Source organism: Cyprinus carpio, chromosome A12 (assembly GCF_018340385.1).
Source record: "Cyprinus carpio isolate SPL01 chromosome A12, ASM1834038v1, whole genome shotgun sequence".
NCBI classification, from domain to species: domain Eukaryota; kingdom Metazoa; phylum Chordata; class Actinopteri; order Cypriniformes; family Cyprinidae; genus Cyprinus; species Cyprinus carpio.
The window spans coordinates 3066191-3087429 of NC_056583.1; the positions used below are offsets into that span (position 1 = coordinate 3066191).

Here is a 21239-nt window from a genome sequence, read left to right on the forward strand (position 1 = left end):
CTGAACCCTACAACAAATAATATAAAGAAGAAATTAATTAGTTTTTTTTCAACTGCTTAAACACAAAATCTTTCCTTGTCACAGTTTCTGAAAGCTGACACTCAAACAGCAGAAACACACACCAAATCTGTAAAACCACACACTTATTCTCAGCCTTTGACTTTCATTTGCAAAACACACACACAGTTCTCTATGTAACACACACAAATCTAACAGGTGTTAATATTATGGGAAAGGTGTTTGAAAATGTTTGCTTTGCAAGAGATTTGAGGCATTTTGCATTTTGTGTGTGCAGTTCTTGGATTTGGGTGTAAAGTTTTGAAAAAAAGAGGCAATGTTTTGAAAATGTGTGTTAGCAGTTGAAGAAAAAAAACTGTAATAATAATAATAATAGGATAAAAGCCTAAAGTGAGTTGTAAAATCTTGTTGACAAATAAAATTATAGACCATTCAACCATCATTGCAGAGGAAAGAAGAGATTTTATAACACAGTGCATCATGTAGCGGGGCATGTTGTCACAATGTAAAACATATAGAACCACCTAGAGTTTTGACTCAAAACCTCATTGAAATATACAGACCTCAAAGAAACTAGAACTCTCTTTATTTAACTCTGAGAGAGTTGTGAACTGGTTTTCTGGAAGGTACTTTAATGGTACTATTTACAGCAATGACAGAATAAACAATCACCCTTCAGATGAAAGGAGCAGTAATGGCTGCCTGTAAATCTGTGATGGTTTGTTGTGTTCAAATAGCAAGTCATTCAAGGGTTCTGAGTGTTTTTATGACCCAAACTCCCAGGTTGTTTGCCAAGTGATAAAAGAGATTAATTTTAGTGTTACATCATATCAAGAATCGAAAAAAATAACAGTTGATTGTTGTGAATTGGTCTGTGATTTGTCCTCATTATCAGCAGGAAGATGTTAGAAGCACACTTTCAGTTTTCCGACTTTATTTGGACCCGGTTTGTCAGGCTTTTGCCAGCATCCTTACGATCCAGCGAAAGAAGCAGCTGAATCCGATCCAGTGGAAAATGAGGCAGTGAATGATGTTCGGCGCTCGCGGTGGTTTCTGGAGCGATCAAACTATAACTATTGATTACAGGAAGGTCAGTTTGGTGACTAATTTATGCACTCACTTTATCAAAAGTGCATTAGATGAACTGAATCGGTGAGTCCAGTTTAAAACCTTTTCATGCTGAGGAAAAAGTTTGGCTAGAATCAATTTCCTCCTGTTCCAGTACATCCAGGAGATTTCAGTGCAGTGAATGGGTGCCGTCAGAATGAGAGTCCAAACAGCTGATAAAAACATCACAGTAATCCACAGCACTCCAGTCCATCAGTGAGCATCTGGAGAAGACAAAAGCTGAAACATATCCAGCATTAAGACATAATTTTTACTTCAACCTGTTGCTTCTGGTTAAAATACTCTCATTCTGACGGCACCCATTCACTGCAGAGCATGCATTGCTGAGAAACTGATGCAATGCTACATTTCTCCAAATCTGATGAAGAAACAAACTCATGCTAATCTTGGATGGCACTGATGGTGAGCAGATTTTCATGTATGGGCTGAACTGTTCCTTTAATTACACAGAAAACTGATGAACTGTATGAAACGCGTTCACTTCTGCCATCTGCAATACTTTGTTAGAGCTTAAACCTACACAAGGACATTCTTGCATCATGCACTTCTAGGCATGTATAGGCTCATTTTTGTGTCAGAATGCAGTTCATAACAACACGTGTATGTTTTACGTTCTCAGTGTTTCCACAAGAGGCGCTGAAACTCACGCTGAAGCAACAGTTTGAAGACAGTCTTGCAGAGCAAGTCAGTTAAAAGTTTGTTAGACTGTTGACATGTTTATAGCAGCTACCCAAATTACATTACAGCAACACAAAACAGCTTGCAAGTGTATTTGATGGGACCACACACACACACACACACACACACACACTTGTAAAGCACTGGCCTGTGTTTGTGTAATTGTGTTTTTGGTGATAATGTTCTTAATATTATAGTTCTGCAATTGGCTTTTCTGCATCAGTGTTATTAGGTTTTGCTAGTATTTATATATTTTTTTGTATATTTGCTCATTTTTGTCAGTTTTTTTTTTTTTTGAAAATTTAAATAGGTTTATATATAATTTTTTTTTAAATTAAGTTTTAGATTTTAGTTTATATGGTTTTTTATTTTATTGCCTTCTGTTTTCATTTTAATTTTAGTAAAAGTTTTAGTAATTTTGTTGTGTCATTTATATTTAAAAATGTCTATATAGTTGTATTATATTTGAATTTTGGTTAAAGGTTTAGTAATTGGGATTGTTCTTTTCTTTCTTTTTTTAAAGTCAAAATGTCTATTTATTTATTTTTTTAGTTATTTTAGCATTTAAACTAAATTCTAATGAGAAATTTTGTCTTATAAATTATAATTTTTTTTATATATTGTATTTTATTCCAGCTAATGTTTTTTATTTTTATTTATAAATATTGAATATATTTGTATGGTTTTAGTTTTAATTAACGATAATCCTATAACTGTCCGCAGACTATTTTTTGTTATTCATGCTCACATTTTGGGGATGAAGATCTATAGAATTGAATAAATGAATTGCTAGTTTTCTTGCATATATGCCTATGCATGCAAATGTATATAGTATGTGTCACAATGATTCCTGTAGCTCAAACAGTGGCTGTAACGGGTTTGATTCCGAATAAATGCATGAACTGCTGCAATGCACACTTTAAATGCAATGCAAGTCACTTTGAATGAAAGCATCTGCCAAAAGCATGAATGCACATGTTGATTTTTGGTTTGAAATGAATTGCATTTGTTATTGGTAGCAGTTGGCATGCTTTAAGAGAGAGAAAGCATATATGAATGTATGTTTGTAATCTAATCCGTTAAACTGGACAGGATGACACTGGAAACCAGGAGTCGAGTGTAATAAATCACTGGATTTGTGACAGTTAGATGAAACGTCTGGCACTTTGAGCTGTGTGTTGTGGATTGACCTTTGACCTCACCTCATTTCACTCTTCAGCTTCTCCTAATGCCACGGCTTTACGAAGCGCACGCCATCACGAACCAGACCCTAATAATGGAAGATGAACATTATTTCTTTGATTATGCAAATAATGATGACATGCATATGTTGTCTTCTAGCTGAATGTTGAACTGAAGGTATGTTTCTATCATAAACAGGTTGTGTATGTGTCACAGACTGACCCATTGGCGTCCACAGATGCGGTTTGTCTGACAATACTTTCAATGGAAGCACATTTTGTTTTGTCATGAAAGCCTACGGCTCTTTCAACCACATCCGAAAGACAAGCATAAAAGACAAATAAGAATTGTCCTTAAACACTCCCGATTTCTTCTGCTCGCAGGAAAAAGCGGGTGGTCTTTACAGCGGCGGCTCGCGTGCTGCTCTGAATAAAAGCGTGCGAATGTAAAAAGGTAAAATGAATGCATATGTTCTACGAGACGGACGTGGTGTTATTTATTTAAGATGTTGATGTGCTGCATTGTGTGAGAATTCTGCATGAATGAGAGATGGATATATGACCACATTTGTACAGATGCGCAACAGTGTTAAACTAGGAACAGATTTGTCCTGTTGGAAAATATTGAACTGAAGATGAAACTTTACTGTAAAAGACACACAGATATTACATACACAAAAATAGTATTAAAATATGAAATATATAAAATAATTTGAAATATTAAATAAATATTTAAAATCAAGATCATAGAAAATAATTTACGATTAGATCATAGAAAATAAAAAACAATAATTTAAAATAAAAATAAAGTTTTATATAATAGAATAAATAAAAATAATTTAAAATGAGTACAAAAATAAAGAAAAATATAAGAATATTCATTTATTTAAAATAAACCTTAGATCATAAAGTATTTACAAATTATTTTAAACAAAATATAGATCATATGAATTATAGAAATATTTCCAAATAAACTAGATCACAAAATATATGTAGAAAAAATTAAATTAAATATATAGAAAAAGCATTTAAAAAAAAAATAAAATCAGGAATTCTTAAAATGTAACAATAATTTAAAATAAAAATTAGATAATAAAAATTATAAGTAAATATTTGAAAAATAAAATATCAATTATTTAAAATAAATTAGATCGGAAAGTTTAAAACAACTTAAAATAAAAAAGATAATAGAAAATATAAAAACATTTAAATAAAAACAAAAAATAGATAATAGAAAAAAATCTAGATCATTTAAAGTAGAAAAATAACTTTAAAATTAAAATTTGATCAAATAAAATAATTAAAACTAAATAAAATATATAAACATTTTAAATAAGACAAATTAAATAATGAATCATACATTGAATCATATTTATTATTTATTATATTATTATGTGTAACTGATATAAAAATAACAGTTCAAATTAACTCAGAAATGCCCGTTCTGTTGTGTTGAGGGTTAAGCGTCAGTCGTGAGAAGAGCTGCAGCAGGAGATCACAGGCGTGAAACCAGGGTCACGCTCAGCGTCTGAACGCTTTCACAGGCTCCTGCTGATATGAGGAGCATCTCATCTTCTGTCTTAGATTAGCTCACAGAGCAGACACAGCTACTTCAGCTCTGACCTTTGACCCTCAAGCACCTCGGGTCACCGCTGGTGTTCAGTGCAGCATAATTCACATGGGATGCGTTCATGTCTTCAATCACAATAGATGTGTCGAGAATGTTGCTTTAAAGCAGCACTGACAGTGATTCAGAACATTAAACTTTGATGAAACTGTTCAGAGGGAATTTTAAAGACATGAAGCATGTCTGAAGCAAAATGTGTGTATATATATATATATATATATATATATATATATATATATATATATATATATATATATATATATATATATATATATATATATATGTGGTAGTGAATTTAAAACACACATTCACTTTGTTAGTACTATTACAGAATTCTGATCTGTTTCATTTATGTATGACTGACAAATATGTAGTCATATTAAATATAAAAAAAAATTAAAAAGTTAGATCATACAAAATGTTTGAAATTAAAAATTAATTAAAATATTAGTTTAAATTGTTATAGTATTTTCTTAAAAAAAAAACCATTTATACAAATAATGTAAAATATGATATATATATATATATATATATATATATATATATATATATATATATATATATATATAAATATAAATTATATAATTTAAAATATCAACAACAATTTTTTAAATAAATTAAAGGTCCAAGAAAATATAAAAATAATAATTTAAAATAAATATAGATCATAAGGTATATATATAAAAAAAATCATATAATATTTAAAAATTGTCTAAAATACAAAAAAGTAGATCATAAAATATAATTTTAATATATACAGAAAAAAGTAGGTCATATAAAAAAATAAAATAAAAAATGTATTTAAATAATAAGATATACAAAAAATATACAAATATTTATTAGTTATTTTAATATTTATTAATGTTCAAATTAACAAAAATTAGCATTCTGTAATGCGACTTTGTGTTCAGGGTTTGAAGTTTATTAGTTTGTTAAAACTTTGCAATCCAAATGCATGGTAATTTTACATGGAATTCAAATATATAAATCTTACATTTAGTCACAGACTAACAATTAAAGTAAAGCACAGAATGTGTGGTGTGTGAGCGACTCTTAATCTGTGCGCTGTGTTCAGTCAAGAGCAATAAAGCGCCTCTCAAATCAGTCTTTCATTTAAACGAGCCCTGTTACGAGCTCCCCGTCATTAGGGTAATATAAAAATGAACGATGGCTTCCCAGATGCCCCTGTGTGGTGGATTTCCATTCATTCAAACACACTGCAGTCACGCAAGCGCTGCCCTGAATGCAGACCTCGGCAGGAAAACCAGACACTCCAAAGAGTTTCACGAGTTACAGGGGAATAAATCATCTCAAGGACGTTTGTGAGGGACGAAAAACAGCACAACTCTACATGTTTCTCCATGTGTTTAAGACAGATTACATGCATCTGACATACCAGATTTCACTTTTAATTAAGCTATACTACTATTTAAGTAATAAGTGGTGATTTAGTGTGGATGCATGTGATGAAACCTCGATCAGTAAGCCTTCAAATTTAGTCCAGTTACATTTTATTAATATTTTACAAATGTTTGATGTAAATCTATCATGCACTGAGATTCATTTGTTTAGAAGTCTCTTCTGCTCACCAAGGCTGCATTTATTTGATCTAAAATACAGTAAAAATTATGAAATATTATTATGATTTAAAACAGCTGTTTTCTGTGTGAATCTATGTTAAACTGTAATTTATTTCAGTGATGTGCAGCTGTATTTTCAGCATCATTACATGCTGAAAATCAGTCCAGTCTTCAGTGTCACATGATCTTCAGAAATCATTCTTATAGACTGATTTGCTGCTCAAGAAACATTTCTGATTATTATCAATGTTGAAAACAGTTGTGCTGCACAATATTTTTCTGGAAACCGTGAAGTTCAATAGAACAACATTTAAGTGAAATAGAAATCTTTTGTAACTTTATACATGTCTTTACTGCCACTTTTAATCAATTGAATGCATCCCTGATGAATAAAAGTATTAATTTTGTTTAAAAAAAAAAAGTTTTACAGCCCCAGAATCTTTGAACAATAGTGTGAAGTATCCTCCAAAAGTCACGTTGGCTTTCCCTAAAGATGTCTGTAATATAATGCGAGGTTGGATGACATTCATGATATTTCATTGTTTTTAAATGTATTCTCACACTACTCATGCACATATTTCAGGAGGAAAACTAACTTTAAGCTTGTTGAAACTGAAATCTCAAAGCTTATTATGGCTATCAAATGAGGTATTCTAAAAATGAAATAATGTTTCCAGTGTTTGGGAGGAACTAAGTACAAGTAGCGACGCTGAGGCCTAAACTGACTCTTCTAATGAGCATCTGTAGAAATCTGGAAGTGTCTGGCAGTGCTGAGATGCTGTCTGGACGTCCTCCAGACCACAGATTCACATTTGAGGTTGTGCGGCGTAACAGGCCCTTCAGGGAAACACCGATCCATCCGTCCTGGCAACTATCATTTAATCACAAAGTTCTATGCTATTTACATTTTGGAGCGAATCAGCGTTTCATGCAACGTGCAACTCTCTGCCAAATCAGCAAAACCTCAAATACGATGCACAGTCTGAGGCTTTCTGATCAAAGTACGGCAGGAGAGAATCAGTTTGAGAAGTGCATCTAGTGGAAATGCAGACCTCTGATGTCGGAAGATGCAGCCTTTAACCAGCTGGCTTTAAAAGTAGTTAAGCAGATTTCAATTACAATTATAATATTACACAGCATGTACAATGGTTTGAAGGGTTTAAATGTCAAATGCTAAGATTATATCGCTGTTAAAGTGATTTATTTTTAATTATTTTGAATAAAAGTGTGTTATTTGAGCTGTTTAAATAGTCATGCCTACATTTAAATTCCAATTATAATAAATCCACATGTAACGAACCCAAATGTTAAGTGCATGCATAAACTTTTACTGAAGTGATGCATTTTAATATTTATGTATCTTTTCAGCTTTTAGCTGCTAAGGCACGAAACTAACTCGTGGAGGAGCATTATTTTGTCATTATGTGGGTTGTGCTTCGGCTCCGCCTTTAGACGCAGCGCTGATGAATCTGATGTTTTGATAATTGCTTCGAAATGTTTAGAAATTTCTGTTCGCTGATTAGTGAGCGGCGAGCTCATGATTCAGTGTCTATATGGCTTTTACTTTATCTTTAATCAGTTTTATAAATTTATTAAAATTAAAATTGTAAATTTTAATGATGGTTTTCTGAAATACAATCAATCAATCAACTTTTATTCAAGACACATAGGTCCATAGAGACATATATAAACAATACAAAAACATTTAAGGAAGGAAGGAAGAGTTGTAGTTAGTCCCTTAGTGGCCTCATTAACCAAGCTCTCCATTAAAAAAAATAAAACTTTATATGATATGTATGATGTGTTTATTGCATTTATTAGATTACACTTTCAGTGAAACATGCAGTTCACTTGTATAAGGTGTTTTATGCATGTTTGGTTTGTTTTTATTGCATGTTACCGTTCTGACTAGCAGGTGTCCCCAGAGTGTGGCGTTTCAAACGCTTCTAAACGCTGACTCATTATGCGATTGATTCACATTTTCTCCCATCATCACTTATCTTACCCTTCTTTCCTTTATTTACGAATATGGCTTAGAAAAGCAAATGAGGTTTGCCAACCGCCAAAAACTGAAGAAAAGAAGAAGAAATGCAAATGAGGAAGTAGCCTGTGCATTTTCCTGGGAAACCCGACAGCTTCATAATAGAAATATTATAGGCTTATGGTTGTGATTTATTGCAAAAACACATTTTGGAAGATTTTTTTTTTTTTTTATGTACTCGCTTATTTATTTGTTTTTGTTTTTTTGCCTATTTTCTCAATTTAGAGCAAGTAAATTATTATTAGTGTAGATTTATGTATTTAACTATAAAAAGTCCGAAATATTTTTGGTTAAGCTTTGACTTGTAATAGCTACTATTGTTTTATCAACCACATTGTGCTCTTGAGAAAAGAATAAAGAGACGTGTGTGTATGGCAGTAATTACCCACTTGTGGTTTGGCACTAGTAATAATTCAGACTATTAATCATCTGCAGATAAACAAACAGCGCTCATTCTGTACGTATCACTCCCATTTACTGTAGCTCTCAAAGCTGAACAGAGGCCTTCAGCAGCATTTAAAAACGAATCCTGTCTCGTATTAAAAAGCTCATGTTGCTCAATAGACATGCCACGGACTGTATCTTTTTCCCAACTATTTCCTGATACGATTCCACTCCTGCCACATCAGACTGAAAAGCTGATCCATGTAAACATTTCTGAGAGTCTCACCGACCGCAGTGCTTTTCCTGGTATTTGTCTGTCTCCAGCGAGATGATTTGGAGGAGAAGAACTCGAGCCACACAGGGAGAGTTCTTCCATATCTTGTCCAGGCAGATGAGCATTAAGAATCCACGCAAACAAACATCTCTGACTGGACGCTGTGGTCTTTTACTCATAAGTGCGAGGTTTTAAAGATTACTTTAGTTCTAAAACTGACTGTTCTACTGAGAATCAACAGTTTTTTTTTTGGTCAGTGAACACAGAGCATCATGTATAGGCTGACTGTGCATGCAATATATTGTTGGTACATCTATTAAAATAGTCCTGCATCCTCAAGTCTCAAGGTCTCTAGATATAGCTTGGTTTGGATTGTTTTTGAAAGAAGTCTCATCTGCTCAACAAGGCTGCATTTATTTGACCCAAAATACATTAAAAATAGTCAAAAATTATTACAATTTCAAAAAAAAAATATTTCTGTTTAAACGTATTTTAAAATGTAATTTATTCCTGTCATGCAAAGCCGAATTTTCTGAAAACTAAAGGACAAATAAAGGAAGAATGCAGTTTCACACAAAATTCAGCCCGATGGCTCTAAAATATGAAGGCAGGGCTATACCTAAACAAATAGGAAACAAATGAAAAAAGCATCCCCTGTAAGGACACTATAAAGGAAAACATAGTCAAACATGACGTCCTGCCATTATTCACAAATAACCATTTCTTTCTACAACTATCCAACTTTTGCTTTTTTATCAGTGAGCGGGAGCTTTTGTTGAGTCATCAACAGCAGTCATCCTAGTTCATGTTTTTAATAAATAGTGTTAATAAATAATATTGGGGTACACAAAGTTGTCTTTTTCTTCTCAAATGGCTAAATGGCCCTTGGAATTTTAGAAATGGGTGAATTATGTTTGTCTTCATAAAATGCTTTGTAGGACACTGTTCTGTAGCTGTATGACAACAAGTAGTGAATATTAAAGCATAAATAAATATGAAATATTTCATTGATGGTCCATGTGATTACACTGTATCGTGTCTGATGGGCTAAATATAATTAATAATCAGTTTGTCTCCTGTATATATGAAAAGCTACAGTGAATATAATAAGCTTTAACTCGCCATGTCCTTGAAATGATTGCTTTGCTAAATTAAGATGATCTTTTGGCTAACAGACTAACAACCCACTGCATTTAATAAATGAATTGGGTTGATTATCCACAGTGGTAGGATCAGGTCTTCAGATAGAGGAATGAATTATGAGTTAAATAATTGTAGAACATTTGATTGTTTCATATCATCAGAATATGAACAAAATAAATGAAAAGGATGTGTCAGTATTGTTTTAATTTATATAGCGTGGCAATACAAGTATAGTTACATGCAGTTGATAAATGACACCGCAATAATCTGTCTGCTGTGTGCCGTTTTAATTTATGAAACTTTAATTTTCTTCACTACATTGCAAGGCATAGACCTTTTCCTCCCTTCTATTTCAGGAAAATATGAAGTCACAATATATACAATTTATGGTAAATATTTATTGGTTCTGATATGCACCCTTTAGGGGTAAATAAGGTACAAAAGTGTACCTTTTGAAAGGGTCCCACCCCAGTGACAGCTTTTGTATAAATATTTGTATTTATTTATTTAATTGTTTTTTGTGTGTGTGTGTATCTCACCACAACAAAAACCATATACAATCATATGAGGGGATCTCTCCTCAACCACCACCAGAGTGCAGCATCCACCTGATGATACAACAGCGTGGGCAACCAGTCTAGGGCTGCAGGGTGATATAGTTGTGGTTTTATCCTTTTCTAGAGCTGTTCCTTTAAGATCATCTGATTTTAGTATCACTGAGACACTGATAGTTTTTATTCATATTTTGAATAACTTTTTGTTGTTATTGTTGTCGTTGTCACTTAGATATTTAATCATAATTTTTGTTATTATTATTATTATTATTATTATTGTTATATATCATAATTAAATTGAATAAAAATGGAAAATGTTTCTTTGGCAACTTGTTGAAATAAAATTAGGTTTAGTTTTTTAACTATAATAACCCTTGTCTCTGTGTTTTCAGTGTGTCCGTCTCTGATAGTCGTAGTTATCATTTCTGTAGGAGGATATGAAGCAGTGATCCTAAACGAGACATCTGGAAATATCACACAAATGTAAGTTGTTCTGATGTCACAAATGCATGAGTTTATGAACGTCTACTAATTGCCTTTTTATTTCATTCTGTTTAATTACAGGTGCTGGATTACAGATCCTTATATTTACTATATAGTAAACATCAGCTTCAATGTTTTAGTTTTCATCTTCATCATCATCGTCACTACGATTGTGGCTCTATAATACATTTGCAATGAGTATTTGCTTTATAAGCCAACCCTGAGAAAATGGCACCCTCTGTTTTTCATTTTATTTGTTGCCAACAGAATGAAATCCATTTTATAGTTAAATGGCCCTGGGATTAAAAATTGCAGTTTTAATGGGTTTCAATGAGGACATTTTTGTTCTTAAGGTCCTGAGAGGGAACTATTTTTGTAACTAGTGTAAAAATATATTTATTAAAAGGAAATAAGGGTGAAATATTACAATTCCAATAAAAATACACACATATGCCAACATTTAGGCAGTTGGTGTTAACACAGGCAAAATAATAATAAAAATTTGAAAAAGGCAAATATGTCCATAAGGTCAGGGGTTAATAGCAGGGATTTTGACCTTCAATGAAAGATTTGCTTCAAGTCTTTCCTATTTGTTGTTACAGCTCGGCAGTACTGGTGGGTAAGCAAGCATTCCAGAGAAGGGCGCTACAGAGGCAGGTCCTACCTGAGAGTAGGGATGGAACGACTGCCAGCAGAGGCTCACACAATGATCTGTCAAAGGGAAGACACGGGTTACCTAGAGGGAAACCTTACCGTGGAGAATACACATATGGGATTACCCAAAGGGAATTAAGCCATATGGACACCTAGCTTATTAAAGGGGCTGACCGGAGACCCGGGCAAGCGAACGCTGATATTGGGCCTGGTGTCAGACTGCTCCGCCCAGTCTGACCGCCGGGTGTGCTGGAGTATACTCAACCAGGGTTTGCCATCCAAGGAACTTAATGGAGGAGGAAAAAAGGTGCTCACATCCCCGGGTAAGGGGGAATGGCGCAGCAAGCGTGACACCGGCCGTCTCTTCCCGCCACTTACCTGTTACCCAACACACGGGAAGAGACTGGTTCAATGTGGAGACTGTGCTCACAGCCCAGCTCACAGCTCTGCAAATGTCTGCCAGAGAGACGCCATGTGCCAACAAGTAGGAGGAGGTAACACTCCATGTGGAGTGAGCCCTCACCCCCAGGGGCATGGCTCGCCTTGGGATTGGTACACTAAGGCGATGGCATCCACTATCCAGTGGGCCAACATCTTCTTTGAGTCAGCCTTCCCTTTCTGCTGACCTCAGTAGCAGACAGAGAGCTGCTCAGAGCTTCTAAAGCTCCTGGTGCAGTCAACATATTACCTATTACGTCACTTACCAAAAGTGCTTGGAGGTCCCCAACCCTCTTGATGGAAGTGTGGACAGGAGCAATGTCTTAGCAGAAAGGAATTTAAGCTCGACTGAATCCAGCGGCTCAAAGGGACCACTCTGAAGTCCAGCCAGGATGATAGAGAGATACTGATAGAGAGAGAGGGCACCCAGGGTGGCCAAGGAGGATGTAACCTTCTGGTACCAATCAGGAACCTGACGATAAGATCATGCTTTCCCAGGGACTGGTCGTCCACTGAATCATGATGTGCTGCGATAGCAGCCACATACACTTTCAAGGTGGAGGAAAGATGGATGCCATATGCCCCAGGAGCCTTTGAAAGTGTTTCAGTGGTACCACCGTCCTGCCTCTGAAGGAACTCAGGCAGTTCAGCATGGATTGGGCACGCTTGTTGCTGAGACGCGCCATCATACTCACCGAGACTAACATCACAATGAGAAAAGAGATTCTCTGCAGAGGGGAGAGCTTGCTGCTTTCCCAGTTGACCTGAAGCACCAACCAGCTGAGGTGCCAGAGTACCAGGTCCCTGTGATTGCACAACTGTTCTCGTGTGCGGGCCGTGCTCGAGATGATCAATCGGGATTGAGGATCCCGAAACCCACTTCCCGTAACAGGGCAAGGGAGCCCTTCACAATTTTCATAACAGGGAAAGCCCGAAGTGGAGGACCCTGTACTGCCATGCCCGACCCTCGGGGGGCTGGCCAGAGATGCGTGGAGAGGCATCGCGTCTCCTAACCACAGTCTCTCAGCTGCTGGCAAGAAGGGGCATTGTGCACGAGAGTGAGGAGGCAGTGCATCGCACACTGTCAGCCCACGAACCTGAGAAAAAGGAATTTGGACTTTGTTCGATAATCAGTTTACAGTGGAACAGAAACAAAATGAAACCACCCTATCCTTGCCGTCTCCTGGAAAAGAGCAGATTCCCACATCAGGGCCACTTTGTCATCTTCCTGGATGACTTAGGGGCCAGCTGGGACACGGGGGGCGCTGCGCTCCTGCGAGAGGCTCGACGTGCTGGCCCGTGGGGCAGTGGTGGCTGTTGGTGCATTACGCCGGGATAAGATGTGCTGAATCGCCTAGGTCTGATTCTGCACTGCAGAGAACTGCTGGCCAAAGCCCTTGACAGTGTCGCCGAACAGCCCAGCCTGGGAGATGGGAGCATCGAGAAAGCATGTTTTGTCAACTACCTTTCATCTCTGCCAAGTTGAGCCAGAGATGGCACTTTTGGACAATCAGAGTGGACATAGCTTTCCTGAGGGACCACGCAAGGGACTTTAATCACCCGGAGGGCAAAGTCCTGCATCAACCTTGGGTCAGTGCAACCCTCGTGCATTTGTTTGAGTGCCTTGACTTAGTGGATCTGTAGGATAGCCATGGCATGTAGGGCACAGGCAGCCTGGCCCGCAGCACCGTAAACTTTGGCCGCGAGAGCAGCCGTCAGCTTACAGGCTTTGGACGGGAGACTACAACGATTCTTCCAAGTGGTGGCGTTTTGCAACCACTCTCTCCACCTGGGGAATGTCTGTGTACCCCCTGGCGGCCATCAAGGGTAGTGAGGATGGAGGAGGGAGACGAGCGGCTTCTGGCCATAAAAGGGGATGTCCATGACTTCACCAGCTCTTCATGCACATCCCGTTCCGAGAAACCAATTATCCAACCGCGAGGGCTCAGGGCTTGGGTGGTCTGTGGACCTCCAACCCGATGCTCATGGCATGGCCTTCAACTCTGGGTCCGATTCGGCAGTGGCGTCAACACCTGAGGGGGGCGATAGCCTATCCCACAATGCTGCGATCAACATCTCCCAGAGCGACAGCCGGCGGCCCTCTGCTCGAGCCAGTGTGACCGGGGAGGGTAGCGGCAGAGGCGAGATCGCATCGAGGCCATGCTCATATGCCCACAACAGGTACATGAGTCATCCACGAATGAAGCCTCAGCTTCGTGTATAGTATAGTATAATCATGTCTGACCTCAGAAGACAGGTAATGACTGCAACCAAGAGGACGGAATGGCATCTTTAAAAAGATGCAACCCGTTCATTATTTGCTCTTTTAGGAAATCTGCTCTTTTAGTTGAAGTGCCCAGGGGAATTGCTGCAGGCAAGGACACCGCTGTTCGCACCATCATGCCAACCAGAACAGCTTCACATGTCACCTATTTATACCCGTATGCACGGGGAGTGGCTAAGGTATGCAAAATCCACTAGCCAAATTTCATTGCCATTTTGTGACCGACAGATAGAGAACTGGATCTGATTGTAACAAGATAATGAAAGGCCCAAATAAACATGATTTGCATGTTTTCAGATGAACTGTATATCATTGTCCAGCAGCTCATAAGCCAACGGTTTCATATGTGGACGGATCACACGCTCTCAACTCTTGGACTGTGTACTTTATCTAAAGAATGTAATAAGAAAATTATTTGGGGTTTTAAGATTTATTTCCAAAACCTGTAGAAAACAAGATATAACGTGTGTCTCTATCAGGCTGCTGTCTCTGGGAATTATGTCTCGACAAAAGCAGAATTTGCTGTGGCCATCTATCATCTTACATGCCACATAACAAATAAGAATTAAAAATTAAAAAAATTAATAAAATAAAAATAAAATAAAAACATTTAAAGATATACCAATGAAAATCTTGTTTGGTGAACATTAGAAAACAAATTAGAATGCAAACAAAAAAATAACATGATTAAAAAAAAGATTATGGTTGTGGGAATCTAAATTTTTACATCTAATATAGAGCTTTATAACACGTCATACATTGTTACATGATGTCTTTAAATGTTGTCTTTATTTGTGCAGCAAGTTCAGAAAACTCGACAGATCAGTGTTTCTGGAACAGCAGTAGCTCAACACAAGGTAGATGTGAAATATACGGCTAACTTGACTGTGTGAAAGCATATTTATTATCTGTGACGACTGAAACTCACTGAGTTCATTTCTGTTTTTCACTTAGTTATTGAATGGACCTGTCCATCAGTTGATGAAAAAATGAATCAGGAAGATGAGGATGAAGGTGTTGAACCCTCAGAAGCATCGTAAGTGTGCGATTACCTGTGACTTCAGGTAACTCTACTACAGAGAACCAAGTGATTAAATACATTTTTTGCAGAGACGCCTTGGACGAACTGGAGTCTGACATGGAAGAAATGGAAAATAACAATATAAGCAATGCAGTGATTGTCATGAGGAATGCTACCGGTCTTCTCCAAATACACGATGAGAACACAACAACCGAAGACATGTGCTACTCATCAAATCAGAACACGATAAACGTAAGGCCTGAGAAAGATTACAGCATGTCTAAGTTAGGATTCTTTATTAATCAATGTATATTTTCCTTTCACAGGATGTTGACTGTCAAAGTATCCCAAATACAAACTTTTCATGGGCTGTAAAGATTCCCAAGGAAGCAGTGTATAAATCACGACGGGAAAACAATGGATGTGCGTTTGTTGCAGTTCTACGGTTCATAAATATGAGGAACAAGGTACTCACAATTAAAAATTACAATTCTGTCATCATCATATTGTGGTATATTCAATATTATAAGCAGAACATTTATAATAAAGTTACATGCAGCTCTTTTCCATTGTGACACAAATCTTTTTGAATCTTTTCTGCTAGTATTCATATCCACTACTGTTATAATGCTAAAATTGTGTTATGAAATGAGCCAAAGACTCTCCAAAAATTCAGCTTTTGTGACAAAGAAACCAGCATATGAGACATTTTTGGGTGAACTGTTCCTTTAGTCTTTGTTTCTCGATCAACTGTGTTCACATAACGTTATATTTGATTAAAGATGGCTCTATTTTTGGTTTTTCATTTAGAATCAAACTGCAAACCGGACTGTTTTGAACAATGAGGTTTATGGAATAGCGATGAAGGCCAATATCTCCAACCTTACTGAAAATATTGAAATGTTCATTACACAGAAAGATCCGGTAATGAAGGTTTTGTTGCAGAACTAATTTTGTTATAAATGAACAGACAATTTCAAAAGAAACTTAAAAATCAAACATGTTCTTACAGGTCAGTAAGCCATCCTGCCATTCTTGGGATGGAAACGGTAAATTAATTTCTGACTGTATTGATCAGTTCCTGTCAACAAACCCAGTTTATTTCATATAATTAAAATGAGCTCTTTTCTTTGAAGGAGAGCTTAATTGGACGACGTTCGGCTGTGAGACAGAAACAATCGAACAATCGAACATCATAAAGTGCTCCTGCTCACATCTGACGTTCTTTGCAGTGCTGATGGTGAGAAGAACTAACTCTTTCATAATTTAGATTTCATTTGAAAAACTCCATTAAATCAATCTTTTTGTCAACGTCTACATGTTAGTGAACACTTAAAAGATGAAAAATAGACAAATATATAAAATTAAAACTTGCTAACAAGATCTGATTCTTGCTAACAAACAACAAATGGTTTTAAAAATCCTCCAGCTGATCTGTGTTTCATTCTGTTTTCCCAGATCCCTCAGTCAGATGCAAATAAAACAGCACTGCATCTGAAAGCATTGACTTTTATCACTTCTATCGGCTGCGGCATCTCCATGTTTTTTATATCTGTAGCTTTATTCATGCATTTCCTGCTACGGTAGAGTATCGTCATATATTGTTAGGTTTGTTTACTTTAAAAAGTTGCCTAGGTTATACGAACAGTTATTTTTATGTTTTAATAGGAAAGCCGAATCAAATCAGGCCACGAAGATCTTGATGAACATGTTTGTAGCTTTGTCTCTACTGAATGCCTCGTTTTTGTCAAACGAGAGCGTCGCTAACACAGGAGACAACACTGCGTGCGTCTTCATAGCGCTGCTCCTGCATTACTCCATGCTGGCCTCATTCACCTGGTTCTTCATTCAAGCTCTTCATTTGTACTTATGGCTCATCAGACAGAACGTCTCCATCACAAACTACATGAGGAAGATCACCGTGTTGGGCTGGGGTGAGTTATACTCTCTCAGTACTCTTTCAAAAGGTAGTAATCTGTACTATTTAGATACTAGTATGCACCCTTTAAGGGTAAATAAGGTACAATAGCGTGCATTTTGCACGGGTACTGTCACAGTGACAGCTTTTGTTCCCTTTTTTTCTGAGAGTGAACGAAGTCAACACCTATTAAGAAAATATAATGGTTTCAAACCATCTAGTCCAAGTGTAAGAAAATATATTGCACATTAGTTAGTGTTGTCAAAAATATAGATTTTTTTACATATCAATACTGAAATTCTAAAATGTTTCAATACTCTTGTTTGCAGTATCGATGCACTGATACAAGCTGTGCTTTCTCTATCTCGCTGATAGCGAGTTCACGCACACCGCAGTGTAATGAGCAGCATTTATAAACCAGTTGTCCAACAAAATATACATTTAACAACATTTTAACTCCAAACTCACTTATATAACTTAAATAACTTCCTTTTGTGATTTAATGTGGCTTCTTACAAAATTAGGCAAAAATATATTATTTTCAGTGCTGGGTAGAGTAAATACAAACTGTAGTCTATTACTGATTCCAGATAAAATGACAAAAATTGTAGTTAGAAATGTAATCCATTACATTACATATTTTAGGTAATGTAATCAGACTACTTCTAGATTACTTTTAGATTACTTTTGACCTAACTCGTTTATCACATTGATTTAAATAGAAATCTTGTACCATATTGATACAAATATACAAAGATATAAAAATAATTCCATTTATTGTTACTAACAACATGAAGTGCATTAAACATTACATTACATCATTGTTTTTTCATTCATTCTTTTATATACTTTTTTATTTGCATTTTTATTTTTTTAGCTCACTGGTAGAACATGGATAAACAACTTCAAAGGATCATGAGTAGAGCCCGACCGATAAAGGTTTTTGGGGACCGATACCGATATTAGGGAGTAAAAAGAAAGTCTGATATCAATATATCGGCCGATACTCTTTGTGTATATTATAGTACAGTATATACATACACAGAACACATTTTTTGCAAAGATCATTCAAATGTGGTTATCAAACACTTATAATGGTGTGACAAAGATATGTAACAGAGGCAGGGTATATAACAACTTAACACTAAACTTCATTATCCAAAATGAGTCTGGCATCAGTACACTAAACAATAAACTTCACTTCATATATTATAAATAACTTTAAAACACAAATAGAACAATATATATATAACTTGAATTAAGAAAATAAAAAAGCTATCTGTGTAGGACAAGCAAGCTAATGCCAATCCAACAGGGACATGTTTATGCAGCACAGCTTTTCCAAATGTAATGACATCTTTTTTTATTTATTCATCACAAATACTAGCATTTATTTCTACAACTATATTAATATCAATCATTTCTAAATTATCATAAAAAACAATTATCCAAAACACTGTGTGTTTTTAGCGTGTCCGGCTCCTATAGTCATAGCTATCATTTCTGTAGGAGGATATAAAGCAGTGATCCTAAACACAACATCTGAAAAAATCACACGAATGTAAGTTGTTCTGAGGTCACAAATTAATAAAGTTATGAATGTCTACTGATTGTTATCTTAATTCTATTTAATTATTTTCTGATTACAGGTGCTGGATTACAGATCCTTACATTCACTACATAGTCAACATCGGCTACTACGCTGTAGTTTTCGTCTTCACGACAGGAATCTTCATCCTGATCGTCAGAAACATCAAAGCGACTGAAGACAAGAGAAAGACGTTCAGAAACAATCTGATGAAATTGTTGAGTTTGTTCCTGCTCTTCGGTCTGACGTGGTCTGTGGCGTTCTTCAGTTATGGACCGATGCTCATTCCCTCATATTACATATTCACTGTGCTGAACTCGTTTCAGGGTGAGAAACAATCACATGCATCAAAGCATTTAGTTTAGTAGAACACTTCTATTTTTTCCTACAGATTTCAGCTAATTATTTTATTTATTTTATTAACCAGTTTTTAAATCAATATTTTAAATTTCTAATTTATTCTGTTTTATTTATTATAAGGGGATATAGGAGTTTGGCTATTTCTAGTCACAGTTCACAGTTTAAAAATTATGCAAATAATTTTAATCATATCTGATATGTATTTGAATTAGTTGAAAAAGGTCTCTGTGATCCTGTTTTTTTTTTTTTTTTTTTCCCAGGGTTGTTCCTCTTCCTGTACTACTACCACATTCACAATGATGTCGCGGGTCATTTCTCTGATGATCCAGAAAACACAGACTCCACTGAAAGCATCACTTAATCCAGCATTAATGCTGTGGAAAATATTTATGACTAGCATAAGACAGAAGGCTTTTTTTCTTTTTCTTTTTTTCTCTTAGACTAAAATGATGTATGTACATAAACATTATGACTCTAAAAAGGGTCAGTTATACTGAAGTCACTCAAAACAAATGACAAATATCTGTTGATCATTACTAAAACTTGTAGAAGGATTGAATTGTGCTTTCAAATCTCTGATATGATCTGATGTCACTGTTGTTTGATTTGTTGAGCATTATAATCATCCATATGTGATCATGTGCGTGTCAGAGCAACTCAAACAACACTGAACCTTTTTTTAAAAAATTACATATTCAAATCAGGATGAATGTCGAGAAGCTTTTGGATTCTGACATTTGCATGGTCATTTTATAAAGCATCTCACTATAAAAAAAAAAGGTTCCTGTGGCTCAGTGGTAGAGCATTGCGTTAGCAGCGCAAAAGGTTGTGGGTTCCCTGTCCCAGGGAACACACATATGACTCTACACAAATGCACTGTAAGTCGCTTTGGATAAAAGGGTCTGCTAAATGCATAAATGTAAATGTAAAATCCACAAACATGGATGTGAAACATATTTGGTTAAAGGAAACACACATGCATACACATACACAAAAAACTGTCAGAATCAGTGAATCCATCTGTTTTATGTTGCTTATGATTCTCTTTTATATTTCTCAGTATTTCTTATGTGATTCTAATGAAGCCAATAAAATGATTTTTTATTAATCATGATGGACTGACTCAAATAATTTATTCACTTGAGTCACACTTAAAAATATACAAATTCATCAGGTCATGAAATATCAAAGCAAATGGAAATGTGAGAAATGTGCAAAAACACACTAACAAAGTATAAAAAACATGACATTTTCTGCATCTACAGTATATCATGTCAGATAACCATTAATCAAATTGACGTTTTCATTAGCATCTTCTAATGTTATTATTATTATTATTAATTACTTGTTTTCTATATTTATATTGTTCTCTGTGAGCAATGCCTTGAAAAACTTGACCTGAATATAAGCAGGTGCTGAAATTCTGTTACATGCCGAATAAACATGATTTGCATGTTTTCAGATGAACTGTATGTCAGTGTCCAGCGGCTCTGAGCTGCGGATCATAATCAAACAGCTTCATATGTGGACGCATCAAACTCTCTCAACACTGAGAAAAAACCTGAATAAAATAAACACTTGTGTCTCTATCGGGCCGCTGTCTCTGGGAATTATGTCTCAACAAAAGCAGAATTTTCTGTGGCTGATGATCATTTTTTGTGCTTCATGCCAGTTAAGTATGTTGCTTTAAAAATTAATTTATAGCTTAAAAAGAATTATATGCCAATGAATATGTCGTTTGGTGCACATCATGTGTGTGTGTGTATGAAATCATGCTGTGTTTGTGCAGCCTGATCAAGAAAAACTGATAATCCAAGTCAATTTGACAGATCAGTGTTTCTGGAACAAAAAACCTGTCTCAATATTTCTTCTACTAATTACATTT

The 21239-nt window shown here is 35.7% G+C and overlaps 1 protein-coding gene across 1 annotated transcript; it reads left to right on the top strand.

Moving 5' to 3' along the window:
* Nucleotides 1-14059: 14059 nt before the first annotated feature.
* LOC109082716 (adhesion G-protein coupled receptor G1-like) lies at nucleotides 14060-20753 on the top strand. The gene is made up of 11 exons (XM_042768261.1): nucleotides 14060-14312; nucleotides 15268-15324; nucleotides 15422-15503; nucleotides 15578-15740; nucleotides 15815-15955; nucleotides 16299-16412; nucleotides 16501-16537; nucleotides 16625-16728; nucleotides 16947-17071; nucleotides 17157-17422; nucleotides 19615-20753. Exons 1-11 carry the CDS (start codon nucleotides 14060-14062, stop codon nucleotides 19713-19715), a joined length of 1443 nt encoding a protein of 480 aa, XP_042624195.1. The 3' UTR covers nucleotides 19716-20753.
* Nucleotides 20754-21239: the final 486 nt, after the last annotated feature.